Source organism: Oncorhynchus nerka, linkage group LG4 (genome assembly GCF_034236695.1).
Source record: "Oncorhynchus nerka isolate Pitt River linkage group LG4, Oner_Uvic_2.0, whole genome shotgun sequence".
NCBI classification, from domain to species: Eukaryota; Metazoa; Chordata; class Actinopteri; order Salmoniformes; family Salmonidae; genus Oncorhynchus; species Oncorhynchus nerka.
Window position 1 is genome coordinate 63,823,464 of NC_088399.1, and position 25,716 is coordinate 63,849,179.

The 25,716-nt window shown below is 42.7% G+C and overlaps 2 protein-coding genes across 3 annotated transcripts in view; both read left to right on the forward strand.

Annotated features, from left to right (window-relative positions):
• The first annotated feature begins 710 nt into the window (after positions 1-710).
• On the forward strand, positions 711-12,083 carry LOC115128407 (uncharacterized). Its single transcript, XM_065017743.1, has 5 exons — positions 711-843; positions 1,184-1,522; positions 3,260-3,358; positions 10,740-10,792; positions 10,930-12,083. Exons 1-5 carry the CDS (start codon positions 810-812, stop codon positions 11,077-11,079), a joined length of 675 nt encoding a protein of 224 aa, XP_064873815.1. The 5' UTR covers positions 711-809; the 3' UTR covers positions 11,080-12,083.
• Positions 12,084-16,795: 4,712 nt separating this feature from the next.
• Positions 16,796-25,716, forward strand: part of atf6b (activating transcription factor 6 beta) — a 13,420-nt gene continuing 4,499 nt past the window's right edge. Inside the window, exons 1-9 of one of the 2 annotated variants that reach the window (XM_029658223.2) lie at positions 16,796-17,117; positions 18,728-18,807; positions 22,720-22,801; positions 23,033-23,092; positions 23,191-23,273; positions 23,466-23,646; positions 23,816-23,980; positions 24,275-24,471; positions 24,596-24,775. In XM_029658223.2, the coding sequence (XP_029514083.1) occupies positions 17,045-17,117; positions 18,728-18,807; positions 22,720-22,801; positions 23,033-23,092; positions 23,191-23,273; positions 23,466-23,646; positions 23,816-23,980; positions 24,275-24,471; positions 24,596-24,775 (1,101 nt within the window). In that variant the 5' untranslated portion in view covers positions 16,796-17,044. The remainder of the gene's footprint in view (positions 17,118-18,727; positions 18,808-22,719; positions 22,802-23,032; positions 23,093-23,190; positions 23,274-23,465; positions 23,647-23,815; positions 23,981-24,274; positions 24,472-24,595; positions 24,776-25,716) is intronic. The other variant, XM_029658224.2, reaches the window with a different exon arrangement.

Below are 25,716 nucleotides of genomic sequence, written 5' to 3' on the forward strand. Positions count from 1 at the left end.
TCATGATGATGACTGCTAGCTTGCTAACTAGGATTTTGAAAGTATGATGTTGACATGATCAGTCCAATCAAAGCTACTGTAGTTTTAACTTGATTTGACATAATTCTATCTATAGCCAATGACCTTGAGCCTTCTTGGATGGGCACTTCTAATGTAACTCTGTGGCAGCATCCAAGGGGCTTGAATTTTCAGACTCTACCTGTAGATTTTGCGATGACGTAGTTTCCCCATGAGTGAAAGAACACTGAGCATGTTGCACATGGTGCAACTAGAGAACATTTCTAACCCCTAAGCTCTGTATATTCCGCTGGCTGCCCCACCACCACAGAAAGCACTGAGCTAGGCTAAAACACCTGTATTTTAGTGCTGCCTTACTCAAGGAAGCAAAAAAGAGACCAAGTTTGTGTCTCTCACCGGTCTCAGTCTCTGCCATACATTTTCATTGTAACAGACAGGGACTTGATTGACTCCTCCTCGAACTTGCAAGTTGTGAGCCTGAGCAGCAGTACGCATCAACTGAGCTACCAGAAACTAAACCTAAGGAAATAAAAAGGCAGAGCACTTTCAGTATAAGTATGGGGGACTTGGCAGGTAACATAACCTAAGTCATAGCAAGTGACATTTTCCAAAACCGCAGCTCAGCCTCAGTGCAGCAAATGTCAAATGTGGTCATCTCTCTAGGGTACATAAGAATTTCCCCATTCACTCAATCACCATATACTGTACCATAGGCTTTCTCTTTAGAACTTCATCAGGGTTGTCTAGTGGTGAATAGACTGTCATCTTCACAGGTGAAATATCCTGCTATTATGGGAAAATTTGTCTACCTGCTCATTTTCTTTTGTAAGTATATTGTTGGATGGATAGATGGGGATACTGACAGACTGATTGATTGATTGATTGATAGAAAGACAGACAGGCAGATACTTGATATATAAATAGATAGATAGCAGAGAAGGCTGGTGGAAGGGGCAATAGGAGGACGGGCTCTTTGGAAGGGCTGGAATGTAATTAATGGAACGGAGTTCATATGGTTTTCATATGTTTGATGAGTTTGATATCATTGCATTTACTCCATTCCAGCCATTACAATGAGCCCGTCCTCCTATAGATCTTTCCACCTACCGGCACTGATAGATAGTTTGCAAATGGGTTTAATAAACTATTTAATGTTCTTTTCTAGATGTTTCTGGACTACACTTTCTGTCCGCATCAGCTGTGGTCCATTTTGTTCAGGCTGGACAAAATGCTTCCCTGTCGTGCAACCTCACAAACAGCAGAGAAATAATCTGGTTCCAAATGCGCTCAGAGGAACTTGTCACCCTTGTAACTGTTACCAGGCGATCACGTTTTCTAAATACTGCAGAAGTTATTAAGGAAGTCTCAGATCACTTTGATACAAAGGAAAGCAACAGTTTGGAGATCATTGTGGTGACAGAAGCAGATTTGGGATTGTACTACTGTGCTGGTCGCTACAATGGGACAGTGCGATTTGGAAAAGGCATTCGTCTGACTTTTGCAGGTATGTTGTTGGTCATCATTATGTAGTCAAACGTATTTGTCCCAGTCTAAAAAATGCATTAGCTTGTCTAGTGTACTCAATAGATACCTTTATAATGGGGTCTCAGAAGCTTGAGTTACAAATTCAGACCGAAGTCTGGTCACTGGGTACACAGGGTATTCAGATATGTAAAAATGGTATGTATGTACTGTATACTGAACGAAAATATAAACACAACATGTAAAGTGTTGGTTCCATGTTTCATGAGCTGAAATGAAAGATCACAGAATAGTTCCATACACACAAAAAGCTTTTTGGGTGGCAGGTAGCCTAGTGGTTAGAGCATTAGACTAGTAACTGCAAGGTTGCAAGATCAAATCCCTGAGCTGACAAGGTAAAAACCTGTTGTTCTGCCTCAGAATAAGACAGTTAAGTGTTCCATGTAAGCTTTTCAAGATAAAAAGATTTTGAGGAAACAAAGGCCACATGAGACCACACGGAGGGCCCAAAAAATACAGTTGACCATGTGGGTCACATATTAGACAAAGCTCAGTCTGCTTTTTCTACTCACCAGATTAGTTGGTTTGTTTGTTTTCCTGTTTATTTTTTATTTATTTTTATTTCACCTTTATTTAACCAGGTAGGCTAGTTGAGAACAAGTTCTTATTTACAACTGCGACCTGGCCAAGATAAAGCATAGCAGTGTGAACAGACAACACAGAGTTACACATGGAGTAAACAATTAACAAGTCAATAACACAGTATACATTTTTTTTTTAAAAGAGAGTCTATATACATTGTGTGCAAAAGGCATGAGGAGGTAGGCGAATAATTACAATTTTGCAGATTAACACTGGAGTGATAAATGATCAGATGGTCATGTACAGGTAGAGATATTGGTGTGCAAAAGAGCAGAAAAGTAAATAAATATAAACAGTATGGGGATGAGGTAGGTAAATTGGGTGGGCTATTTACCGATAGACTATGTAGAGCTGCAGTGATCGGTTAGCTGCTCAGATAGCAGATGTTTAAAGTTGGTAAGAGAGATAAAAGTCTCCAACTTCAGCGATTTTTGCAATTCGTTCCAGTCACAGGCAGCAGAGAACTGGAACGAAAGGCGGCCAAATGAGGTGTTGGCTTTAGGGATGACCAGTGAGATACACCTGCTGGAGCGCGTGCTACGGGTGGGTGTTGCCATCGTGACCAGTGAACTGAGATAAGGCGGAGCTTTACCTAGCATGGACTTGTAGATGACCTGGAGCCAGTGGGTCTGGCGACGAATATGTAGCGAGGGCCAGCCGACTAGAGCTTACAGGTCGCAGTGGTGGGTGGTATACGGTGCTTTAGTAACAAAACGGATGGCACTGTGATAAACTGCATCCAGTTTGCTGAGTAGAGTATTGGAAGCTATTTTGTAGATGACATCGCCGAAGTCGAGGATCGGTAGGATAGTCAGTTTTACTAGGGTAAGTTTGGCGGCGTGAGTGAAGGAGGCTTTGTTGCGGAATAGAAAGCCGACTCTAGATTTGATTTTAGATTGGAGATGTTTGATATGAGTCTGGAAGGAGAGTTTGCAGTCTATTAAGTGGCAGGTAAAGAGCGTGTGTTCTATACGTCTTCATAAAAAGTGGTTGATTATCAGTGTACATACATAGGCATCCTTTCTGTTTGAGGTTTCCGTTTCTGCTCAGGTCTCCTCCCACAGCAACCCAAGCCCTGGGCTGGTGTGTGGTAACCGCTGTGTGGTTTGTGTTTCAGATGCAGAGGTGGTGTCGTGTTGGACTCTCCTGGCCTGTGTTGCCCCAGTCTCAGTCTTGTTTGGCACCCTCTGTCTCTTTGGACTCTGTTTCCAGTCAGGTGAGCTTTCTGCAATTCCTTGGCTTGCCGCCCTATATTTATAGAGGAAAGTTTGCACTTATTTTTCATCAGTGCATCAAACAGAAGCATATGCAGTTTAATACATTCACGTCCATAATTATTGGCACCCTTGATAAAGATGAGTAAAAAACACAATAAAATAAATAACACTGAGCTATATTGCATGAAAAAAGGGGGTAATTATATTGTTTAATAATAATACAATAGCTCAGAGGAAGAGAAAAATACAAAAATTCTTGAAAAGATAGGGGTCAAATTTATTGGCAACCCTGCACTCCATCATCCTACCCTTGCGAGGATAACGACACTGAGCCTTTTTCTAAAATATTTTATGAGATAATGAGTGTGATTAACGGGGGATGAGCTAGAGCGGTGTTTGTGAGACATTGGCGCATCCCGAAGGGGTCCGGGGCCGGGTCGTTTTACAAACACGTCTGTGGAGTCCGAACGGTTTGAGCTACAAACTATTAAAAGCTATCTGTTATCTGCTATGTTTTCCTCTATGACGCTCACAAGATACAAAAGAGTCAATACAAGGTAAAGGTGTCTTCTACTTGGAAGATCATAGGAAGTCCAAGGCCATAGTTTCTATAATACTGTAATAAGCTCACGGTTGCTGCCACAAACTCCAAACTTCCCACAGTTGTCAATTACTAGTTAGATATTTATTTCCCACTGAGCCAAAAACGTCATTATCTTTATCAGGTTTTTGCTTTTGCTGACCCAATTCTTTTATTGACATGTCTCAATAAAACTCATGAATGTTTATTTCAAATAGTTTTGGTAAAATACTACAGTGTGAGGCTAAATGTAAGGGCTGGACATGCAGATAAATGAAAATACGATGCACCTGAGCTCAATTTCGAATCTAATAGCAAAGGCTCTGAATACTTATGTAAATGAGATATTTTTGTTTTTTATTTTGAATAAATGTGCAAACATTAAAAAAAAATCTATTTTCGCTTTGTCATTATGGGGTATTGTGTGTAGATTAATGAGGTAACATTTTTATTGAATCCATTTTATGAATCCATTCTATGGTGTTTAGGGCTTTTAAGCTGGAACTAATGTCCCAAAAGTCTGGGAAATATGTCATTGTACATACAGCGGGGAGAACATGTATTTGATACACTGCCGATTTAGCAGGTTTTCCTACAAAGCATGTAGAGGTCTGTCATTTTTATCATAGGTACACTTGAACTGTGAGAGACGGAATCTAAAACAAAAATGCAGAAAATCACATTGTATGATTTTTAAGTAATTCATCTGCATTTTATTGCATGACATAAGTATTTGACCACCTACCAACCAGTAAGATTTCCAGCTCTCGCAGACCTGTTAGATTTTCTTTAAGAAGCCCTCTGTTCTCCACTCACTACCTGTATTACCTGCACCTGTTTGAACTCGTTACCTGTATAAAAGACACCTGTCCACACACTCAATGAAACAGACTCCAACCTCTCCACAATGGCCAAGACCAGAGAGGATGTAAGGACATCAGGGATAAAATTGTAGACCTGCACAAGGCTGGGATGGGCTACAGGACAATAGGCAAGCAGCTTGGTGAGAAGGCAACAACTGTTGGCGCAATTATTAGAAAATGGAAGAAGTTCAAGATGACGGTTAATCACCCTCGGTCTGGGGCTCCATGCAAGCTATCAGCTCGTGTGGCATCAATGATCATGAGGAAGGTGAAGGATCAGCCCAGAACCACACAGCAGGACCTGGTCAATGACCTGAAGAGAGCTGGGACCAGAGGAGGAATGGGAGAAGGTCATGTGGTCTGATGAGACAAAAATAGAGCTTTTTGGTCTAAACTCCACTCGCCGTGTTTGGAGGAAGAAGAAGGATGAGTACAACCCCAAGAACACCATCCCAACAGTGAAGCATGGAGGTGGAAACATCATTCTTTGGGGATGCTTTTCTGCAAAGGGGACAGGACGACTGCACCGTATTGAGGGGAGGATGGATGGGGCCATGTATCGCAAGATCTTGGCCAACAACCTCCTTCCCTCAGTAAGAGCATTGAAGATTGGTCGTGGCTGGGTCTTCCAGCATGACAACGACCCGAAACACACAGCCAGGGCAACTAAGGAGTGGCTCCGTAAGAAGCATCTCAAGGTCCTGGAGTGGCCTAGCCAGTCTCCAGACCTGAACCCAATAGAAAATATTTGGAGGGAGCTGAAAGTCCGTATTGTACCAGCAACAGCCCCAAAACCTGAAGGATCTGGAGAAGGTCTGTATGGAGGAGTTGGCCTAAATCCCTGCTGCAGTGTGTGCAAACCTGGTCAAGAACAAAAGGAAACGTATGATCTCTGTAATTGCAAACAAAGGTTTCTGTACCAAATATTAAGTTCTGCTTTTCTGATGTATCAAATACTTATTTCATGCAATAAAATGCAAATGAATTACTTAAAAATCATACAATGTAATTTTCTGCATTTTTGTTTTAGATTCCGTCTCTCACAGTTGAAGTGTACCTATGATAAAATTACAGACCTCTACATGCTTTGTAAGTCGGAAAAACCTGCAAAATTGGCAGTTATCAAATACTTGTTCTCCCCACTTTATAATGGAGACAGACTGTCACTTAAGTAGTGGTTTATCCTTGAGAGCAAATTCCAAACGCCTGAAGGTACTAGGTTCATCTGTACAAACAATAGTACGTAAGTATAAACACCATGGGACCACACAGCAGTCATACCACTCAGGAAGGAGAAGCGTTCTGTCTCCTAGAGATGAACATACTTTGGCGCAGAAAGTGCAAATCAATCCCAGAACAACTGCAAAGGACCCTGTGAAGGTGCTGGAGGAAACAGGTACAAATATATCTTTATCCACAGTAAAACGAGTCCTATATCGACAAACCTGAAAGGCCGCTCAGCAAGGAAGAAGCCACTGCTCCAAAACCGCCATAAAAGGTCAGACTACGGTTTGCAACTGCACATGGCGATAAAGATCATACTTTTTGGAGAAATGTCCTCTGGTCTGATGAAACAAAAATAGATCTGTTTGGCCATCATGACCATCGTTATGTTTGGAGGAAAAAGGGGTATGCTTGCAAGCCGAAGAACACCATGCAGCTTTGCTGCAGGAGGGACTGGTGCACTTCACAAAATAGATGGCATCATGAGGGAGGAAAATTATGTGGATATATTGAAGCAACATCTCAAGACATTAGTCAGGAAGATAAAGCTTGGTCGCAAATGGGTCGTCCAAATGGACAATGACCCCAAGCAAACTTCCAAAGTTGTGGCAAAATGGCTTAAGGACAACAAAGTCAAGGTATTGGAGTGACCTCAATCCTATGGAAAATTTGTGGGCAGAACTGAAAAAGTGTGTGCGAGCAAGGAGGCCTATAAACCTGACTCAGTTATACCAGCTCTGTCAGGAAGAATGGGCCAAAATTCACCCAACTTATTTTGGGAAGCTTGTGGAAGGCTCCCCAAAAACGCTTGACCAAGTTAAACAATTTAAAGGCAATGCTACCCAATTGAGTGTATGTAAACTTCTGACCCACTGGGAATGTGATGAAAGCAACAAAATAAAGTGCTAATCCAAACTGACCTAAGACAGGGAATTTTTACTAGGATTAAATGTCAGGAATTGTGAAAAACTGAGTTTAAATGTATTTGGCTAAGGTGTACAGTATATAATCTTCCGAATTCAACTGTATACACTCAAAGGACAGTTTATTAGGCACACCCATCTAGTACCGGATCGGACCCCTTTTGCCTCCAGAACAGCCTGAATTATTGGCATCACGCTGTTGCTGCAGTTTGGACGGCAGGGACATTCAGGCTGTAACCTGCCCATTCCATCTCATCCAAAGGATGCTTCTTCTTGTTTTTAGCTGATAGGAGTGGAACCTGGTGTGGTCATCTGCTGTAATAGCCCATATGTGACAAGGATCGATGAGTTGTGCATTCCGAGATGCCGTTCTGCACACCACTGTTGTACTGATCTGCTATTTGTCTTTTTGTGGCCCGCCTGTTAGCTTAGATGATTCTTGCCATTCTCCTTCGACCTATCTCATCAAATAGCTGTTTTCACCCACTGGACTGTCACTGACTGGATGTTATTTTTGATTTTTTTTGTCAAGCCATCGTCAACCACAGGCCACGTTTAACCACGCCAGCCCAGGACCTCCACATCCAGTTTCTTCACCTGCAGGATCGTCTGACACCAGCCAGCTGATGAAATTGTGGGTTTGTACAACCGTCTCAGGGAACCTCATCTGCTTGCTCACCAGGGTCTTGACCTGACTGCAGTTTGACGTCGTAACAACTTCAGTGGGCATATGCTCACCTTTGATGGCCACTAGGACACTAGAGAAGTGTGCCCTTCAAGGATGAATCCTGTTTGCGCAGGCATAAGCTACAGACATCGAAGACAATTGCATTTTATCAATGGCAATTTAAATGCACATAGAGATACCGTGACGAGATCCTGAGGTCAATTGTTGTGTCATTCATCTTCCGCCACAACCTCATGTTTCAGAATGATGATACACAGCAATGTCGCAAGGATCTGTACACAATTGCTGGATGCTGAAAATGTCCCAGTTCTTTCTTGGTCTGCATTCTCCCCAGACCTGTCACCCATTGAGCACGTTTGGGATGCTCTGGATCGACATGTACAACAGCGTGTCCCAGTTCCCCCAAATATCCAGCAATTTCGCATAGCCATTGAAGAGGAGTGGGACAACATTCCACAGGCCACAATCAACAGCCTGATCAAGTCTATGTGAAGGAGATGTGTCGCACTGCATGAGGCAAATGGTGGTCACACCAGATAATGACTGGTTTTCTGATCCAAGCCCCCACTTTTTTTTGTGACCAACAGTTGCATATCTCAGTAAAATATTTGAAGTTTATATTTTTGTTCAGTGTAGACTACTAATAAAGACACTAACAAACTATCATGAGGCTAATTGTTCATGTAAGTCAACAATTGTAAAAGGAATACCACAAGAATACCACTAGGTAGCATTGTCCAATATTGGTGTTGTGTAGATGCTGTGACTACAGCATAGTGAAGTCTTTTCCAGTGTCGTCCAAAGTAACATATGAGTTCTATGTACTTAAAAAGCACACTTTTACCAAAATAACTGTTTTAACATATGTGGTTAGATAAGGCGGGGTCACTGGAAATAAAGTATAATGTAAATAAACAACGCAATCTTATTTTAGGTAATTTTATTACCCTTGAACGCACATCCATAATAGTGGCCTATCAGGTAAAGGCTATATGTTGTAACTTTAATGTGTTAGAGTTAATGTTTAAGTTCATTCTTTGAGCTGAGATATTTGAGATAATTCTTTAGATTTATTTGCATATGTAATTGTATTGGGTTGTGTTGAATTCTGCTTTTTGACTGCAAGTCCCAGAATGCCTTGCGAGAGGAATGAGTGATAACGCGCCAATTATGTGCAGGTGCGAGTGATTGTAGCTGACTTTCCGACAGCATCTTACCTGCATTGCTCTGTACCAAAACCATTGTTGTTAAATGTAACGTAAACAAGTATTCTTACTAAAAGAAGCTTTCTTATCAAAACCGACGTCCCGAGTCATTACTAAGAAGTTAGCAAATCTAAAACTATATCTACACTGGATAAAAACTCAATCTTATGTTAATCTTATGACTATAACAAATAAACCTGGTTACTTAATCCCTGGGCTGACAAGGTAAAAATCTGTCAAGGCAGTTAACCCACTGTTCCTAGGTCGTCATTGAAAATAAGAATTTGTTCTTAACTGACTGCCTAGTTAAATTGATCTGATGATACATCTCTTCATTTTCTGATCAACTTATTTACTTATCTTTCAAACATTGTCTTAATGGATTACAACACTTCCAGACCATAAGGACAGGTGGAGTTTTCCACAATAGCTCTCTTGAACCGGAGATGATTCCTCAGGCACATAGACCAGTCAGTAACTCTCCTTTCCTGGGTCTTGATCCTATTCGGTAGCACCACCTTGTAGGTTTTGTTATCTACTTTGGACATGAATCTCTTGGAGAACTACTCAGCTATGTTCATGTCAGGTGTTGTGTAGACTCCTCTTCCAAAAGTAGCTCCATCTCCATCATTCCTGATGATGCCCTGGGATCCGTCCATAGCAGGTCTGTAGAAGGACACTGGCCAAGCCTCATCTCCGGTCCCCAACCATCCATCTCTATCCCTGTATTTGTTAAAAACCTTCAGGGCAATGTGGTTCCAGCCACAGTGTCTGACGTACTGCTCCTTTCCCACGAGTAAACATTGTTTCCCCATCCTTAACATTTGTAAAGTCGTAGTCATACCGAGAATCAAGGAACTCATTCACATTCACAGACACAGTGGTTTGTGGAGTGGAAAAGCATCTGGTAAAGCGAAGGCATGTGGTAAAGAAAATGTCTACAAACTTGGGTATTCCAGCTCTAGAAGGCCCTCTTGTGAGTTGAACTCCTTTAGTGCGACCACATTGACAAAGTCCTGTGGGGTTAGCGAAATTGTTCCCGTGGTGGCTGATTCCACCTTGCAACCCGAGACAGTAGACAGAGCCTCCAAGATGAGATTTACGTTTGGCATAGTGAGAGCAAGAAGGCAGAAAATGTATAAATCTATGAAAAATGACTTCACAGAGAGCAGAAACCTCCTTCCCGTGAGTGATCAGCACAACGGTGTCTGCTCTTGTACTTTCTGTACATAGACCTTGCCTTGGAGTGTCATTTTAACTTTACATTCACTTCCTGCTGCAGTGACAAGAAAGGCAAGTAAGACAGTGTATTGTAAACATAGAAAGATAATGTACAAATCTTGGTAATCCCCATTCTTGTTATGGTTGAATTGTAGCACCAATGGCAGCAGGGAATGTAAACACAATCAAACAGTTAATACTTTGAACGCATCTCAAGTTTGACAAGTTTACTTAAAAACACATTATACTCCAAAACCAGAGTTAGTCTTTTGCAAATCTGCAGTTGATACATACATTTGGTTGACTTTCAAATTAATAATAATAATTTGTACCCGTTGATTCTTGAAGAATATCACATATAAATGCCTCATGAGCTTAGTTCAACTGTCTTACCCCATCAAAACTCAAGTTAAACAACTAAGATTGTTTAACTCCAATGTTTATAAACACTGTAATTGTAACAAACACTGTATATCCTCAAAACACAATTAAAACTATAATTTGATCTCATGGATGGTCAGTCCTTGCATCCGTAGCTCTGCCTATGAATTTGAGAGTGGTTCCATCTCTCCAGACCCATTGCTCACCTATTTACCAAAGCAGTGGTGGGGTTACCTTTTTCTTATTGTTTGAACTGCAGATTGCCCCTTTAAAAATAAATTGTTCCCTCTTTCAGGTAAAACAACATGTTTGTGCAACACCTGTGTGAACAGGAATTCAAGTCTCAAGGTAAAAGTACTTCTGTAAATGATTGAGTCATAACAGTTAGGACTAAACCTTATCTAACTGTAAATGTACGGCCGAGAGGTTTGGATGGCATGATGGTAATATTTCATCTCTAATCATGATGGATATGTTTTCCACAGGAAGTGGGTCTGCAATATGGCAGTCTGAAGCACACTGGTAAGGCCCGCCCCACTGCTCAGGGAGTGCAAGGATTGGCCCAGGGAGTGCAAGGATTGGACCAGGAAGATGTCACCTGTGCAACACTAGTCAAATACGAATTGTGTGGTTAATCAATGAGTTATTCTCTTCAAACCCTGGAATGCTGGTCTAGCAGTGACCACAGCGGAATAGATGACGTGATGCAGGTCTCCCTGTACCCTCGATCTTTCCCTCCAGTTCTGCCGACCCAGAGATGCAAAATGAACCTCAGTGTCTTCCACATGAGAAGGGCTCTGAGACACAAACATTCATTTCAGCAATACATTCAGTTTTCAGTGAGATGTATTAATTTGTACTCACTCCTTCCCCATCACCTTGTGTGATCTCAGACCCTATAAGACAAAATATGAAACAATCATTTGTTTTCAATGAGAGCAATACTTGTTGGGAGAATGCAAATATTTTACACAAACTCTACTTTTGGGACTTTTCTGGTAGCAAACAATTAGACAGTGTTCTTTACCTAGATTTGACAAGCACCTAGTCTGGAGCTCCTTCCTGCTTGTGTCCTCTCTCTATAGGAAATACAGCAATCATGTCACATGTTTGTAAAAAGGTTGTTGCATGACCACATAGGCCAATCACATAATATCTTAATATGGACCTAATGCTTGTACAAACAACATCAGAGGTACATAATGTAACAGAGTTTTACGGAGGGTTGCTAACGACAAACATAAAGCTGGGTGGCACTTATGTTCTTGTTTTTCAAGACCCTCAATTTTGACCAACACACACTGCCATTTTAGTTTCACCACAAAGAGCAAAAACCGAGATTTGAAATCATTTTTAGTCAATATAATTTGTGTCTGAATGTCCATGGACAACCTACCATTTGTAGGGCCTGTCTCTTTGTTCTCTCTCCCAACATCTGAAAATAGGTGAAGAATATAGGTCATAGAATTTACTTTCACAGCACAAAGTTAAAACCCTAGATTTTGGTGTTATTTTTATACTTGTGATAAGAATTGCATAGTGTTGCTGTGTGTTACCTGTTTTCATAACAGCAGTGGTACTCTGGATGTTGAAGTGATCTGGGTTTGCAAAAATAAATGAATAATCAAGTCAGGCATAAGCATGGCATTTTAAATGAAAGGGGAATGGGATTAGAGGTTTCTCTAAAGTGTGGTTCCCCCAACGCTTTCTCTCACTGCTTTTTACTAGGAAGTGATGAAGTTGATTGTTGAGCCTGATCTTTTAATTAAATGAAAATGTCACTGTTAAAATAAAACACGGACAATGAAATAGATAAAATGCTATTTGGAAAGCTCTTACCTGTCAACACTGTTACTTTAGCTGCCGTTTCCCCATTACACAGGGGACAATTACAATTTGTGGAGTGGTTGAAAAACGAGTTTTAATGACTCCAACCTAAGTGTATGTAAACTTCTGACTTCAACTGTATCTACCTGAATTACCTCGTACCCCTGCACATCGACTCGGTAATGGTACCCCTGTATTTAATCAAGTTATCACTCATTGTGTATTTATTATAGCTTGTATTATTACGTGTTATTTCCTTTTCTATTTACATTGTTGGGAAGGGGCCCGCAAGTAAGCATTTCACTGTTAGTCTACATCTGTTTCAAACGATGCATGTGATGAATGAAATCAGATTTGATACTTGTTAAAAGTCATTCATCCTTTTAATATAATTTCTTTCGAGGACAGTTGCGGTGCGTGGGTAAAATCACTGGGGAAGCCAAGCCAGAAAGAAAAGCCATGTTACAACTTGTGTTGTGATAATTGCGTCATTTGCATTATAACCTTTTAGTTCATATGCCTTGCGAACTTGATATATACAGTGCATACAGTATTCAGACCCCTTGACTTTTTCCACATTTTGTTACGGCACAGCCTTATCCTAAAATTGATTAAATATTTTTTTTTCCTCATTAATGACAAAGCAAAAACAGGAACTGAAATACCTTATTTACATAAGTATTCAGACCCATTGCTATGAGACTCGAAATTGAGCTCAGGTGCATCCTGTTCCCATTCATTGTCCGTAAGATGTTTCTACACCTTAATTCTAGTCGACCTGTGGTAAATTCAATTGATTGGACATGATTTGGAAAGGCACACACCTGTCTATATAAGGTCCCACAGTTGACAGTGCATATCAGAGAAAGGAAAGTGGCTCTTTGTTGGAGCGGGAGACTTAGACATTGGTTGTAGACGGAAATGGCGGAAACTGAGGTTTTGATTGAAACTGCTAGTGAGTCAAGTGAAACTAAAGGTACAGAAAGTGAGAATTGGTGGGTTTACAAGTGGCAAAGGGAGAAGTAATGCCATGAGAAGTAAAGCTATGTTGGAAAAAAAGAAACCACCAGTCAGGGTTTAGGATCAATGCTACTTGGGAAATCTGTTTAAACATATTCAGGAATATCTGGGATGTGTTGGAAGAAAGTGTGAGTCGGTGAGAGTCACAAGAAGTGGTTTTTGATTTGTGTGTCTGCAGAGCAGAAGAAGCGTGTGTTAAGACTCAAAAAGTAATTGGAGTGGAATGTTTCCTGCGTGGATTTTCGTAGCAGGGCGCCTATCAAGGGGGTTATTTCTGGTGTGGAGCAAGAAATAAAGTGGTTGGTGCATGGTGACTGACCTGTACGGTGGACGGAAAAAATTTCACTTCATCCTTGCTACTGTTCTTTGATGAAGAGTCTCTCTGTTATGATGGAGGTGAATGAGGTGGCAAGGGTAAGGAGCGTCCAGCGTGTCTCTTATCTGGAGGCAGTGAGAAGATTGGAAGGAACGAGTGTCGGGGAAGAAGCAATGGTAGTAGAGCCACCACGACTAGTGACGGTTTCTTGTCAACCGAGGGATAGTGAAATGCTACATGTTGAAAAGGTGTTCAACACCATAGTGCCCATGAAGCTCATCATTAAGATAAGGACCCTGGGACTAAACACCTCCCTCTGCAACTGGATCCTGGACTTCCTGACGGGCCGCCCCAGGTGGTAAGGGTAAGTAACAACACATCCGCCACGCTGATCCTCAACACGAGGGCCCCTCAGGGGTGTGTACTTAGTCCCCTCCTGTACTCCCTGTTCACCCACGACTGTGGCCAAACACAACTCCAACACCATCATTAAGTTTGCTGACGACACAACAGTGGTAGGCCGGATCACCGACAATGATGAGACTATAGGGAGGAGGTCAGAGAACTGGCAGTGTGGGTCCAGGACAACAACCTCTCCCTCAATGTGAGCAAGACAAAGGAGCTGATCGTGGACTACAGGAAAAGGCGGGCCGAACAGGCCCTCATTAACATCGACGGGGCTGTAGTGGAGTGGGTCGAGAGTTTCAAGTTCCTTGGTGTCCACATCACCAACAAACTATCATGGTCCAAACACACCAAGACAGTCGTGAAGAGGGCATGGCAAAACCTTTTTCCCCCTCAAGGGACTGAAAAGATTTGGCATGGGTCCCCAGATCCTAAAAAAGTTATACAGCTGCACCATTGAGAGCATCCTGACCGGTTGCATCACCGCCTGGTATGGCAACTGCTCGGCATCTGACCGTAAGGCGCTACAGAGGGTAGTGCATACGGCCCAGTACATCACTGGGGCCAAGCTTCCTACCATCCAGGACCTATATAATAGGCGGTGTCAGTAGAAAGCCCATAAAATTGTCAGAGACTCCAGTCATCCAAGTCAGACTGTTTTCTCTGCTACCGCACAGCAAGTGGTACCAGAGCGCCAAGTCTAGGATCAAAAGTCTCCTTAACAGCTTCTACCCCCAAGCCATAAGACTGCTGAACAATTAATCAAATGGCCACCAGACTATACATATTGACACCGCTACCCCTCAATTTGTTTTGTACACTGCTGGTACTTGCTGTTTATTATCTATGCATAGTCACTTCACCCCTACCTACATGTACAAATTACCTCAACTAACCTGCACCCCCGCACACTGACTCTGTACCGGTACCCCCTGTATATAGCCTTGTTATTGTTATTTTATTGTGTTACTTTTTATTATTTTTTACTTGTTTATTTGGTCAATATTTTCTTAACTCTTCTTGAACTGCACTGTTGGTTAAGGGCTTGTAAGTAAGCATTTCACGGTAAGGTCTACAGTTGTTGTATTCGGCACGTGACAAATAACGTTTGATTAGATTTTTTTATTTGAAGAACACAGTGGCCGCCATCATTCTTAAATAGTTTGGAACCACCAAGACTCTTCCTATTGCTGGACGGCTGGGACTGGGAGACTAGTCAGGATTGAGGGGAAAGATGAACAGAGCAAAGTACAGAGAGAACCTTGATGAAAACCTGCTCCAGAGCCCCAAATACCTGACTGGGGCAGAGGTTCACCTTCCAACAGGACACCGACCCTAAGCACACAGCCAAGACAATGCAGAGATGGCTACGGGACAAGTTTCTGAATGTCCTTGAGTGGCCCAGCCAGAGCCTGGACTTGAGCCAAATCAAACATCTCTGGAGAGACCTGAAAATAGCTGTGCAGCGCTCCACATGCAACCTGACAGAGCTTGAGAGGATCTGCAGAGAAGAATGGGAAAAACTCCTAAAATACAGGTGTGCCAAGCTTGTAGCATCATACCCAAGAAGACTCTAGGCTATAATCGCTGCCAATGGTGTTTCAACAAAGTACTGAGTAAAGGGTCTGAATACTTATGTTAAATGGAATATCTTTTAATAAAAACATTTTTTTAAATTGCTTTGTCATTATGGGGTATTGTGTGTAGTTGAGGGGGGAACAATTGAATCCATTTTAGAATAAGGGTAACGCAACAAAATGTGGCAAAGGTCAAGAGGTCTGCATACTTTCCAAATGCACTGTGGGCCTAAGGCAGAGACAATAAGAAGACAAGTGCTGCATAATAAGTTCAACCACACAGGTGAAATCCACAAAGCATATTGCACGTAACAGACAGTTACATGACCTACAGCATGGTCAATCAAGTTAATGCTTCCGCCATTTTCAGACCACTAAACTATGGATTTAGAACCATGGAGAGTTACAAAAACAGTTACTGCCTCCACTATTCCAGCACCATTTCAACATCAAATCACCTATGCGTAGTCTTGTGCAGTGACAACTAAAATATACCAAAAACGAGTCCAATCAAATCAATGTAAGCTAAATATGATGTGGTTGCCCATGGTTCTGATTTGTTTGTAGAAAAAACATGACTCACTCAAGCCAATGCCATGATCCTTTATCTCATGTTGACTAAACGGTCTATCACTGTCATACAGTACACGCTTTAAGTTGGTTGTCTTGCTACCTGGCTAAAAACTTCATTTCATGGGTAACGTTAGCTAGTTAACACTGGCTTACTACATCTAGATACATATTGAACTTCCATCCTCTCAGGCAAGGGGCACAATGTAGGAATGTATGGTTGGGTCAGATTCCCCGTTATAATCATTGGCCAGTATGGAGAATCAACTAAAACCACAAGTCCAAAACCCTATCTCCATCCATGGCTAATTTAGGAAAGAGACAACTTTAGCTAGCTATCAACCATGTGTTCAAATGAAATGTTTCTTATTGTTGAACACGTGATTGATTTTTAGAGCATGTCCTTTGAAAGGAATGCCAAATTACATGTCTACCGTTGAAGATTTTCAACGTCACTCAAAATTCTGACATGCGATTGGGCCGAATCACCTTATAAACCTCCGACTTTTGTCCATCTACGACGGTCTACTCTGTCTTAATAGTAATAATATTATTGGATAGGGCGACTGAAGAATCAATCTAACAAATCTTTGCTTTGATTGGATCTTGTATTGAAAATGGGCGGGCTTTTTGCGGAAATTTCGTTTCTTGTTTGGATGTCGTCATATGCGAGATGGTTCTGTGGACCGAGTGGATATTATGAAACAAAATAAATACAAAATCTAATGTTTCGCGTAAGAAATTATAATTGTCTTTTGTACGTCGATGGACCCAATCGCCAACTGAACATCATTCGCTGTAAATCGAATTCGCGGATTTATATTTTTTAATATAATCGATCGGTGATTGTCTACACTCCCTCTAATTAACAAACGCCTTGTGGCTATGACTACGGATTTACTATCTGATTTGGATAGTCGTTTCTTCGCTGATAACCTTCTGACAAGCGAGGATTGGGGTAAGTGAGAGAGATAATAAATGGTACTGTAATGCATGTTTACCACCTGGGCAGCATGGATGCGTTAGATAGCTAAAATGATCAGCTAGCTAACGCGACTTTAGCTGATAACGAACGCGTGAAATTGACTATGCATCTTTAATTTCCTAACCTTACCAGGTTGACCCTAACAAATTACGAAAAATCATAATGTTAAAGTTGGTTGTAGTTGGGTTTCTTGCGTGGGTGTGTGCGCCAATGTCTAGCTATAAGTGCACTGGGCAGCAAACCGGATATGTCACTGTATTAGCACATATAGGAGTGTTAACTTTAGTTATAAAAAGCCTTTGGTGTGAGAAAAGCTTGTGCTCTGCAAGCTTTCGTTTTCCATAAGATAAAGGCTATCTGAAAAGACCATCGATCCCAAATACCTGAATTTAAAATGTATGTAATATGTTGAATAAACCATAGGCCTCAGCCTATCTAAAGACTGAAAACCAAGCTGGCTTTTTGCGACATCTGGGTATCTCGGGCCCTTTTTTAAATCAATAGCATTTGCATCTGACAGATTGGCTTTCTTTCATTGTATGGCACTGTATTTTAGATACAGACCTTACCCTTTTACTGACTCCCTGATCATTGCTTTTATATGCTGAAGTTTGCAGACTTAAGTGTCGTTGTCTGGGGCGGCAGGGTGGCCTAGTGGTTAAAGCATTGGACTAGTAACTGAAAGGTTGCAAGTTCATATCCCCGAGCTGACAAGGTACTGCCCCTGAACAAGGCAGTTAACCCACTGTTCCTAGGCCGTCATTGAAAATAAGAATTTGTTCTAAAGTTAGTTAAGTAAAGGTTTAAAAAAAAATGTCTCACGCAATCTGTAAACTGTGAACTTCCTGTGATCACTGAACTTGATTACGTTTTACATTTACTATTTGTGATGGACAGCATTTAACTAGTCAGGCCTGCAGTGTGAATCAAAACTAGTTGTGGAAAACGAAAATCATTCTTCCAAGAAAAAAAAAACATCCCACGATAATGTAGGCTAGAATTAATTTCAGCCCATAAATTGTCCCTCTAGTTAATGGGGTCTACTATTATCATGAGTAGCTAACACTTGGCTAATTCAAATTCAACAGTAATGGGGGGAACCATTCTCAGCACTGAGCAGGTTGGTTACCGATCCCTCTGCTATTGAAGATGGGTCACCTCAGGGCAGAAAACCTCCCATCTCATGTATTTTAAGCCAGCTTCCCCTCCATTGCTTAGATTTCACTCAATTTGTAAAGCTGGAAAAACCAAACTGGACTCCTGTGAATTGAAGCTGCTTTGAATTTAAAATGGGTGTAGAAAAGCACCAAACCTCGAGCTCATTTTTAGGTGTGTTTATGATCACAACCATCATTTAGTAGTAGATCCCTCTTCTTGTTTTAGCTCAAAGGTCAGAGTCGTGTTTCAAGCCCTTGTCAAACCAAATAAGGCACGGGAAACCATGGCGACAAGGGGTCACTGTGGTATAGTGATAAGGCTTTACTTACAACCGCTATAGCAACTGATACTCGAGCAACTTACATGTCTGTCCATGTGCATAATCATGTTCCTACAGTGCTAACTAATTGGTCTGTCTGTCTCAGATGCCTGTCTGTACCAGTGTGAGAGCATGGAGGAGGGAGAGGACGGAGAGTACACGAGAGGACTGAAATATGAAACATCGGTACGGACAAAGAGATTTTCTGCTCACAGACCCTGACTGTATTATCTGACCACTGTACTACACATGTTGTATCACCACAATGAAGTTAATTCAAAGCTGTCAATGATTTAGACCTAATTTCCTGTCTACTCAACATGGGGCCTATTCCAGGAATGGGCACTTGAAATGTTTTGACAGTTTTAGTGCTCTCGCTTTTTGTTGTTGTTGAGTACTCCAATGGGGGGAGGGGGGTCTATTTTAGAACACAAGGCCCACACTGGAAATAAATATGTGTGCATTTATCTATATATAAAAACAAGTGTAATTTAAGATTCATTTATTGTAACTGTTATATTGTGGAACACAATCTTCACAAAAGGTAGTAACCTTAGCGGTGGCCCTTGCTTGTTGAAGCCTATGATTGTGTAATGGTAGAGCCTTGTTTTGTTAATTTAGCAGACAAGACACTTTTTATTTTATTTCCCAAGCCCTATCACATTCAAGACTCATCATTTCTAGAAAAAAAAATGATGTCGTGTAACTGAATAAAAATAGAATAATTTTTCTAAGTGCGCATATCGCTTCTGGAATAGTTATTCTCAGAGTAATCATTTGAAACGGGGCTCAATTTGGCGAGTTGAAAGACAATTTTCTGAGGGTTACAAACAAAAATCTGTCATCGATATACAGATGTTCGATTTAGTTTTATTTTGCCTTTTGGAATGTTTCTAAATGAATTAAGAATTCTACGTTGAAAACTGCATGGAGATGAATTACGACCACAAGATCTGTTTAGTGAGTAGGCCTGTTCTTAAGATTCTGAAAATACGCTCTTTGTCTTTATCAAACAAATGTTTTGGCATATTTTCAGTGTGGAACTTGTCTATGTTTAGGGGGAGGAGGGGTTGTAGCCTAGGCTAACCAATTCTAAATGGCATTAGCAGTTCGCAAAGTAGCCTAAGCGGAAAATGGACGGGACGCAATCATTCCAAACCTGCAGCTCGTCGTTGAAGCACCTATTTCCCTACATCAATCAACTCACAGATGGAACACAATTAGTTTTTAAAACTGTTGTCATTTAGCAAGGAATGTAGCTTGTGTATCCCATCAGTTAGATATGTTTTTATAGGCATTTGTTTCTGTAGGCCTAACGGGGGCTTGCGTGCGCTCTTAGCACGCGTGTGTAGAGGGAGTGGACGGAACACGGTTTAGTGAGTGAGACCCAGAAGGGAAGATTAATTCAAGGAGAAGAACTGATGCTTGGCTTCTTTTTTTTGTTGTGTCCCACAAAAATGCACATGTAGAAATGGAACAGGAGAGTCAAAGCAAATGAACGTTGTCTCCAAGACGACAAAATAAATATGTAAAATCGGGACAAACGTTTTCTTGCTCATTCGGGCAGCCCACAAAGCACGTTTCACAAAATAGTTTGACTGTCAAACAAAGTGATCTTTAGTCGGGTTAAAGAGAGACTTTTGACATCCGTTTGAGGACTCGATTACTCATGTCCATCCCTATTCCAATCTACATCACCTACAGGTAGCCTAGTGGTTAGAGCGTTGGGCCAGTAACTGAAAGGTTGCTGGATTGAATCCCCGAGCTGACAAGGTAAAAAAAAAAAAATCTGTTGTTCTGCCCCTGAGCAAGGTGGACCGTTCCCTGATCTGTTCCCCGGTAGGGTGTCATTGTAAATTAAGAATTTGTCCTTAACTGACTTGCCTAGTAAAATAAAATACAGTGTGCAATAGTGTGGCGATCTGCTCATTCTTCCTTTATCAAAATAAAATAACATTTTATTGGTCCCATACACATATTTAGCAGATGTCACATTGCTGTAGTATCCAATAATTCACAACAATATACAGGAATCTAAAGGTAAAGAGTTGAATTAAGAATATATAAATATTAGGACGAGCAATGCTGGAATGGCATTGACTAAAATACAGTTGAATACAATACAATATATACAGTTGAAGTCGGAAGTTTACATACACTTAGGTTGGCGTCATTAAAACTAGTTTTTCAACCACTCCACAAATGTTTTGTTAACAAACTATAGTTTTGGCAAGTCGGTCAGGACATCTACTTTGTGCATGACGCAAGTCATTTTCCCAACAATTGTTTACAGACAGATTATAACACTTATAATTCACTGTATCACAATTCCAGTGGGTCAGAAGTTTACATACACTAAGATGACTGCCTTTAAACAGCTTGGAAAATTCCAGAAAATGATGTCATGGCTTTAGAAGCTTCTGATATGCTTATTGACATCATTTGAGTCAATTGGAGGTGTACCTGTGGATGTATTTCAAGGCCTACCTTCAAACTCAGTGCCTCTTTGCTTGACATCATGGGAAAATCAAAAGAAATCAGCCAAGACCTCAGAAAAACAATTGTAGACCTCCACAAGTCTGGTTTAGTCTTGGGAGCAATTTCCAAACGCCTGAAGGTACCACGTTCATCTGTACAAACAATAGTAAGCAAGTATAAACACCATGGGACCACGAAGCCATCATACCGCTCAGGAAGGAGAGGCGTTCTGTCTCCTAGAGATGAACGTACTTTGGTGCGAAAAGTGCAAATCAATCCCAGAACAACAGCAAAGGACCTTGTGAAGATGCTGGAGGAAACCGGTAAAAAAGTATCTATATCCACAGTAAAGCGAGTCCTAAAGTGACATAACCTGAAAGGCCGTTCAGCAAGGAAGAAGCCACTGCTCCAAAATCGCCATAAAAAAGCCAGACTACGGTTTGCAACTGCACGTGGGGACAAAGATCATACTTTGGAGAAATGTCCTCTGGTCTGATGAAAAAAAGATATAACTGTTTGGCCATAATGACAATCGTTATGTTTGGAGGAAAAAGGGGGAGGCTTGCAAGAAGAACACCATCCCAACCGTGAAGCACGGGGGTGGCAGCATCATGTTGTGGGGGTGCTTTGCTGCAGGAGGGACTGGTGCACTTCACAAAATAGATGGCTTCATGAGGGAGGAAAATTATGTGGATATATTGAAGCAACATCTCAAGACATCAGTCAGGAAGTTTAAAGCTTGGTTGGAAATGGGTTTTCCAAATGGACAATGACCCCAAGTATACTTCCAAAGTTGTGGCAAAATGGCTTAAGGACAACAAAGTCAAGGTATTTGAGTGACCTCTAATCCTATGGAATATTTGTGGGCAGAACTGAAAAAGCGTATGCGAGCAAGGAGGCCTACAAACCTGACTCAGTTGCACCAGCTCTGTCAGGAGGAATGGGCCAAAATTCACCCAACTTATTGTGGGAAGCTTATGGAAGGCTACCCAAAACGTTTGACCCAAGTTAAACAATTTAAAGGCAATGCTACCAAATACTAATTGAGTGTATGTTAACCTCTGACCCACTGGGAATGTGATGAAAGAAATCAAATCTGAAAGAAATCATTCTCTCTACTATTATTCTGACATTTCACATTCTTAAAATAAAGTGGTGATCCTAACTGACCCAAGACAGGGAATTTTTACTAGGATTAAATGTCAGGAATTGTGAAACTGAGTTTAAGTGTATTTGGCGAAGGTGTATGTTTACTTCCGACTTCAACTGTACATGAAATGAGTAAAGCGTTATGTAAACATTATTAAAGTGACCAGTGATTCCATGTCTATGTATATGGGGCAGCAGCCTCTAAGGTGCAGGGTTGAGTAACCTGGTTGTAGTCGGCTAGTGCTGGCAGTATCAGTATAAACCAGGCAGTGTTACACACTACCTAGCAGTCGTGAGAGTTCAGTGTGTGATGCCAAAGTTAAGGTAACTTGAGTGAGCCTGAGACGGGCTGGCCGATAATGGGGCTGATTTCCCTGTTGGGGCAACCAATGGCGCACCCCCTGCCGACCTACTGACTAATCCAGACGATGGCCTAATTCTGCCCTCCGCTTCCTCTCTCTCTCCTCGCAGTTTGACAACGATCTCGTGCTGACCCTTGATCCCGACAATCCCACGTCGCCATGGAGACACCTGGACGACAACCTTCTCACAGGTGCAGAGATTAATAAAGTGTGGCAGGAAGCATAAGGAGAGGATTTCCTTTTTAAAAGCATTCGTTGTGGTAGTAGACATGTTATTACTACTATAGAAGGCCAATGAAGTAAAATAGCAACGTCACTTCAGTTTATCAGTAAAGTGTCATTGTAGCGCAGCGTCGGTTGTGTTGTACTTTTAAAACCTTTCTCCCTGCCGCTCTCTCTCTGCTCTGCCTTTCTCTCTTAAGGGGACATTCCCGTACTGAAAGATGAAATGACGATAACGCAGCCTTTGCCAGTGGACATGTGTAAGTCCCTCTTTGGCTATTGTGCATGTGTTTGTCTTATGGTTGAATGTTAATTATTCACAGTGTCCTTTTTGTATCATTTGTGTGTGCTGTTCCAGTGTTCCGGGTGAAGGCGGAGCCTCCCTCCCCTGCCTCCTCGCTGGCCTCCGACTGCTCCCTGGCCTCACTCCCAGACTCACAGGTCAGTCCAGACAGATCAGCTTCCACATCGCACTACGATATTGATGCATCACAGTTTAGAGACTCTTGAGATGCAATGTACACAAAGTGCACATTTTCAGTGACACAGAGCCTCGTCCGAGTATTTCAGAAGTAACCAAAGTGTGAAGCCTGTTTTTAACATTTCTTGCACATCTCTCTTTCTACCATTCAGATCCAAGTGAAAGGAGAGAACCCGCCCACGCCTCCTTATATGTTTGGAGATGTGCTGGCACCACCACTTGGCACATGTGAAGTCACGGTGGCCTCTGCACAACTGGCCCGACCACAGTCCAAACTGCCGCCTCAGCAACACCAAACATCAACCCACAATGGCATGGACACACAGGCCACAGGTACTCGTTTCTACAGTGACGTCCAGCTATTTGATGTGTTGCACAGGAAAGACTTCAGCCACGAGAGTACGCTTCATGTTTAATATGATGTGCTTTGTGTGCAAATGCCCTTGACTTTGTTCTTGGCAGACATTTTATAGTGCATGTCATGTTCTCTCTCTCCCTCCAGTCCACCCCACTGCGGCCACGATCAAAGCCAGTACCATCCTGAGCAGTAAGCCTCTCATCCAACCCAGGCCTGTGTGTGTAGCGGCTATCTCCGTCCCCCAGGCTCCCAGTCCAGCCAAGGCCCTCATACTGCACAGCCTGCCTAGCAGGGACCAGAGCAGGCCTGGTGAGTCCTGGGACCAGACTGACCATTTTTCACACATGACCTTATTCCAGGCTTACCGTTTGGTGAATCACCGAGGTTAATTAAAGGGGAGCGTTGAATTCCAAGTTATTTTATGCATCTCTGTGGGGCGTGCATGCTCAAATCGCCACAATACCTATACATGTCTATTTCTGTGATTTGTTGATTAGAAATGTATTTTATTACTGGTATTCTGGGTATTTGGGTGTCTAAGAGACCATGGCATAATATGTTACGTAATAGCTGAGTGATGTCACCTTCTTTTCCCTCTCTTAGTGGTGCTTTCCCAGTCAGTCTGTCTGGGGTCCGCGCCAGCCATCGTCAAAATGGAGCCCGCCTCCCCCACCATGCCTCACTGCCATAGCCCCACGGCCCCATTCCCCAGCAAACCCATAGTCCCGGCGTCCTCTCTGCCAGGGAGCAACTGCAACGGCATGGATGTGAGTGTCTGTCAGTCGCATGTCAGTCAGTCAGTGAGTAGTTCTCTTTCACGCTCTACTTCAACCGCTGCCTTACCCCTTGGCTTCACTGTCAGATCACACGCCCAGTTCTGCTGTGATTAACTGTCATGTGTTCTCCCCTCCGACCGGGTCTCAGATGAAGGTGATGAAGAGGCAGCAGCGGATGATCAAGAACCGGGAGTCGGCGTGCCAGTCACGCAAGAAGAAGAAGGAGTACCTGCAGAACCTGGAGGGCCAGCTGAGGGAGGTGCAGCAGGAGAACGAGCACCTCCGCAGGGAGAACCAGGCCCTGAGGGAGAGGCTTGCTGGGAAAGAGGTACAGGAGGGGTGGAGAGAGGAGTGGGAGGGAAGACGGTACAGGGGAAGGAAGAAAGGAAAGGTAGTGGCGGAGGTACAGGAGGAGAATGAAGGGGAGGGGTAGGAGAGAGGGAAGACGGTACAGGGGAAGGGAGAAAGGATAGGTAGTGGCGGAGGTACAGGAGGAGAATGAAGGGGAGGGTTAGGAGAGAGAGGAGGGAGGGAAGACGGTACAGGGGAAGGGAGAAAGAGGTAGTGGCGGAGGTACAGGAGGAGAATGAAGGGGAGGGTTAGGAGAGAGAGGAGGGAGGGAAGACGGTACAGGGGAAGGGAGAAAGGAGAGGTAGTGGCAGAGGTACAGGAGGAGAATGAAGGGAAGGGGTAGGAGAGAGGGAAGACTGTACAGGGGAAGGGAGAAAGGAGAGGTAGTGGCGGAGGTACAGGGGGAGAATGAAGGGGAGGGGTAGGAGAGAGGAGTGGGAGGGAAGACGGTACAGGGGAAGGGAGAAAGGAGAGGTAGTGGCGGAGGTACAGAAGGAGAATGAAGGGGAGGGGTAGGAGAGAGGGAAGACGGTACAGGGGAAGGGAGAAAGGAGAGGGAAAGGGAGAAAGGAGAGGGAGTGGCGGAGGTACAGGAGGAGAATGAAGGGGAGGGGTAGGAGAGAGGAGTGGGAGGGAAGACGGTACAGGGGAAGGGAGAAAGGAGAGGGAGTGGCGGAGGTACAGGAGGAGAATGAAGGGGAGTGGTAGGAGAGAGGGAAGACGGTACAGGGGAAGGGAGAAAGGAGAGGGAGTGGCGGAGGTACAGGAGGAGAATGAAGGGGAGTGGTAGGAGAGAGGGAAGACGGTACAGGGGAAGGGAGAAAGGAGAGGTAGTGGCGGAGGTACAGGAGGAGAATGAAGGGGAGGGGTAGGAGAGAGGGGAGGGAGGGTGGCAGGGGAGCTGGAAAGCCAGGAACC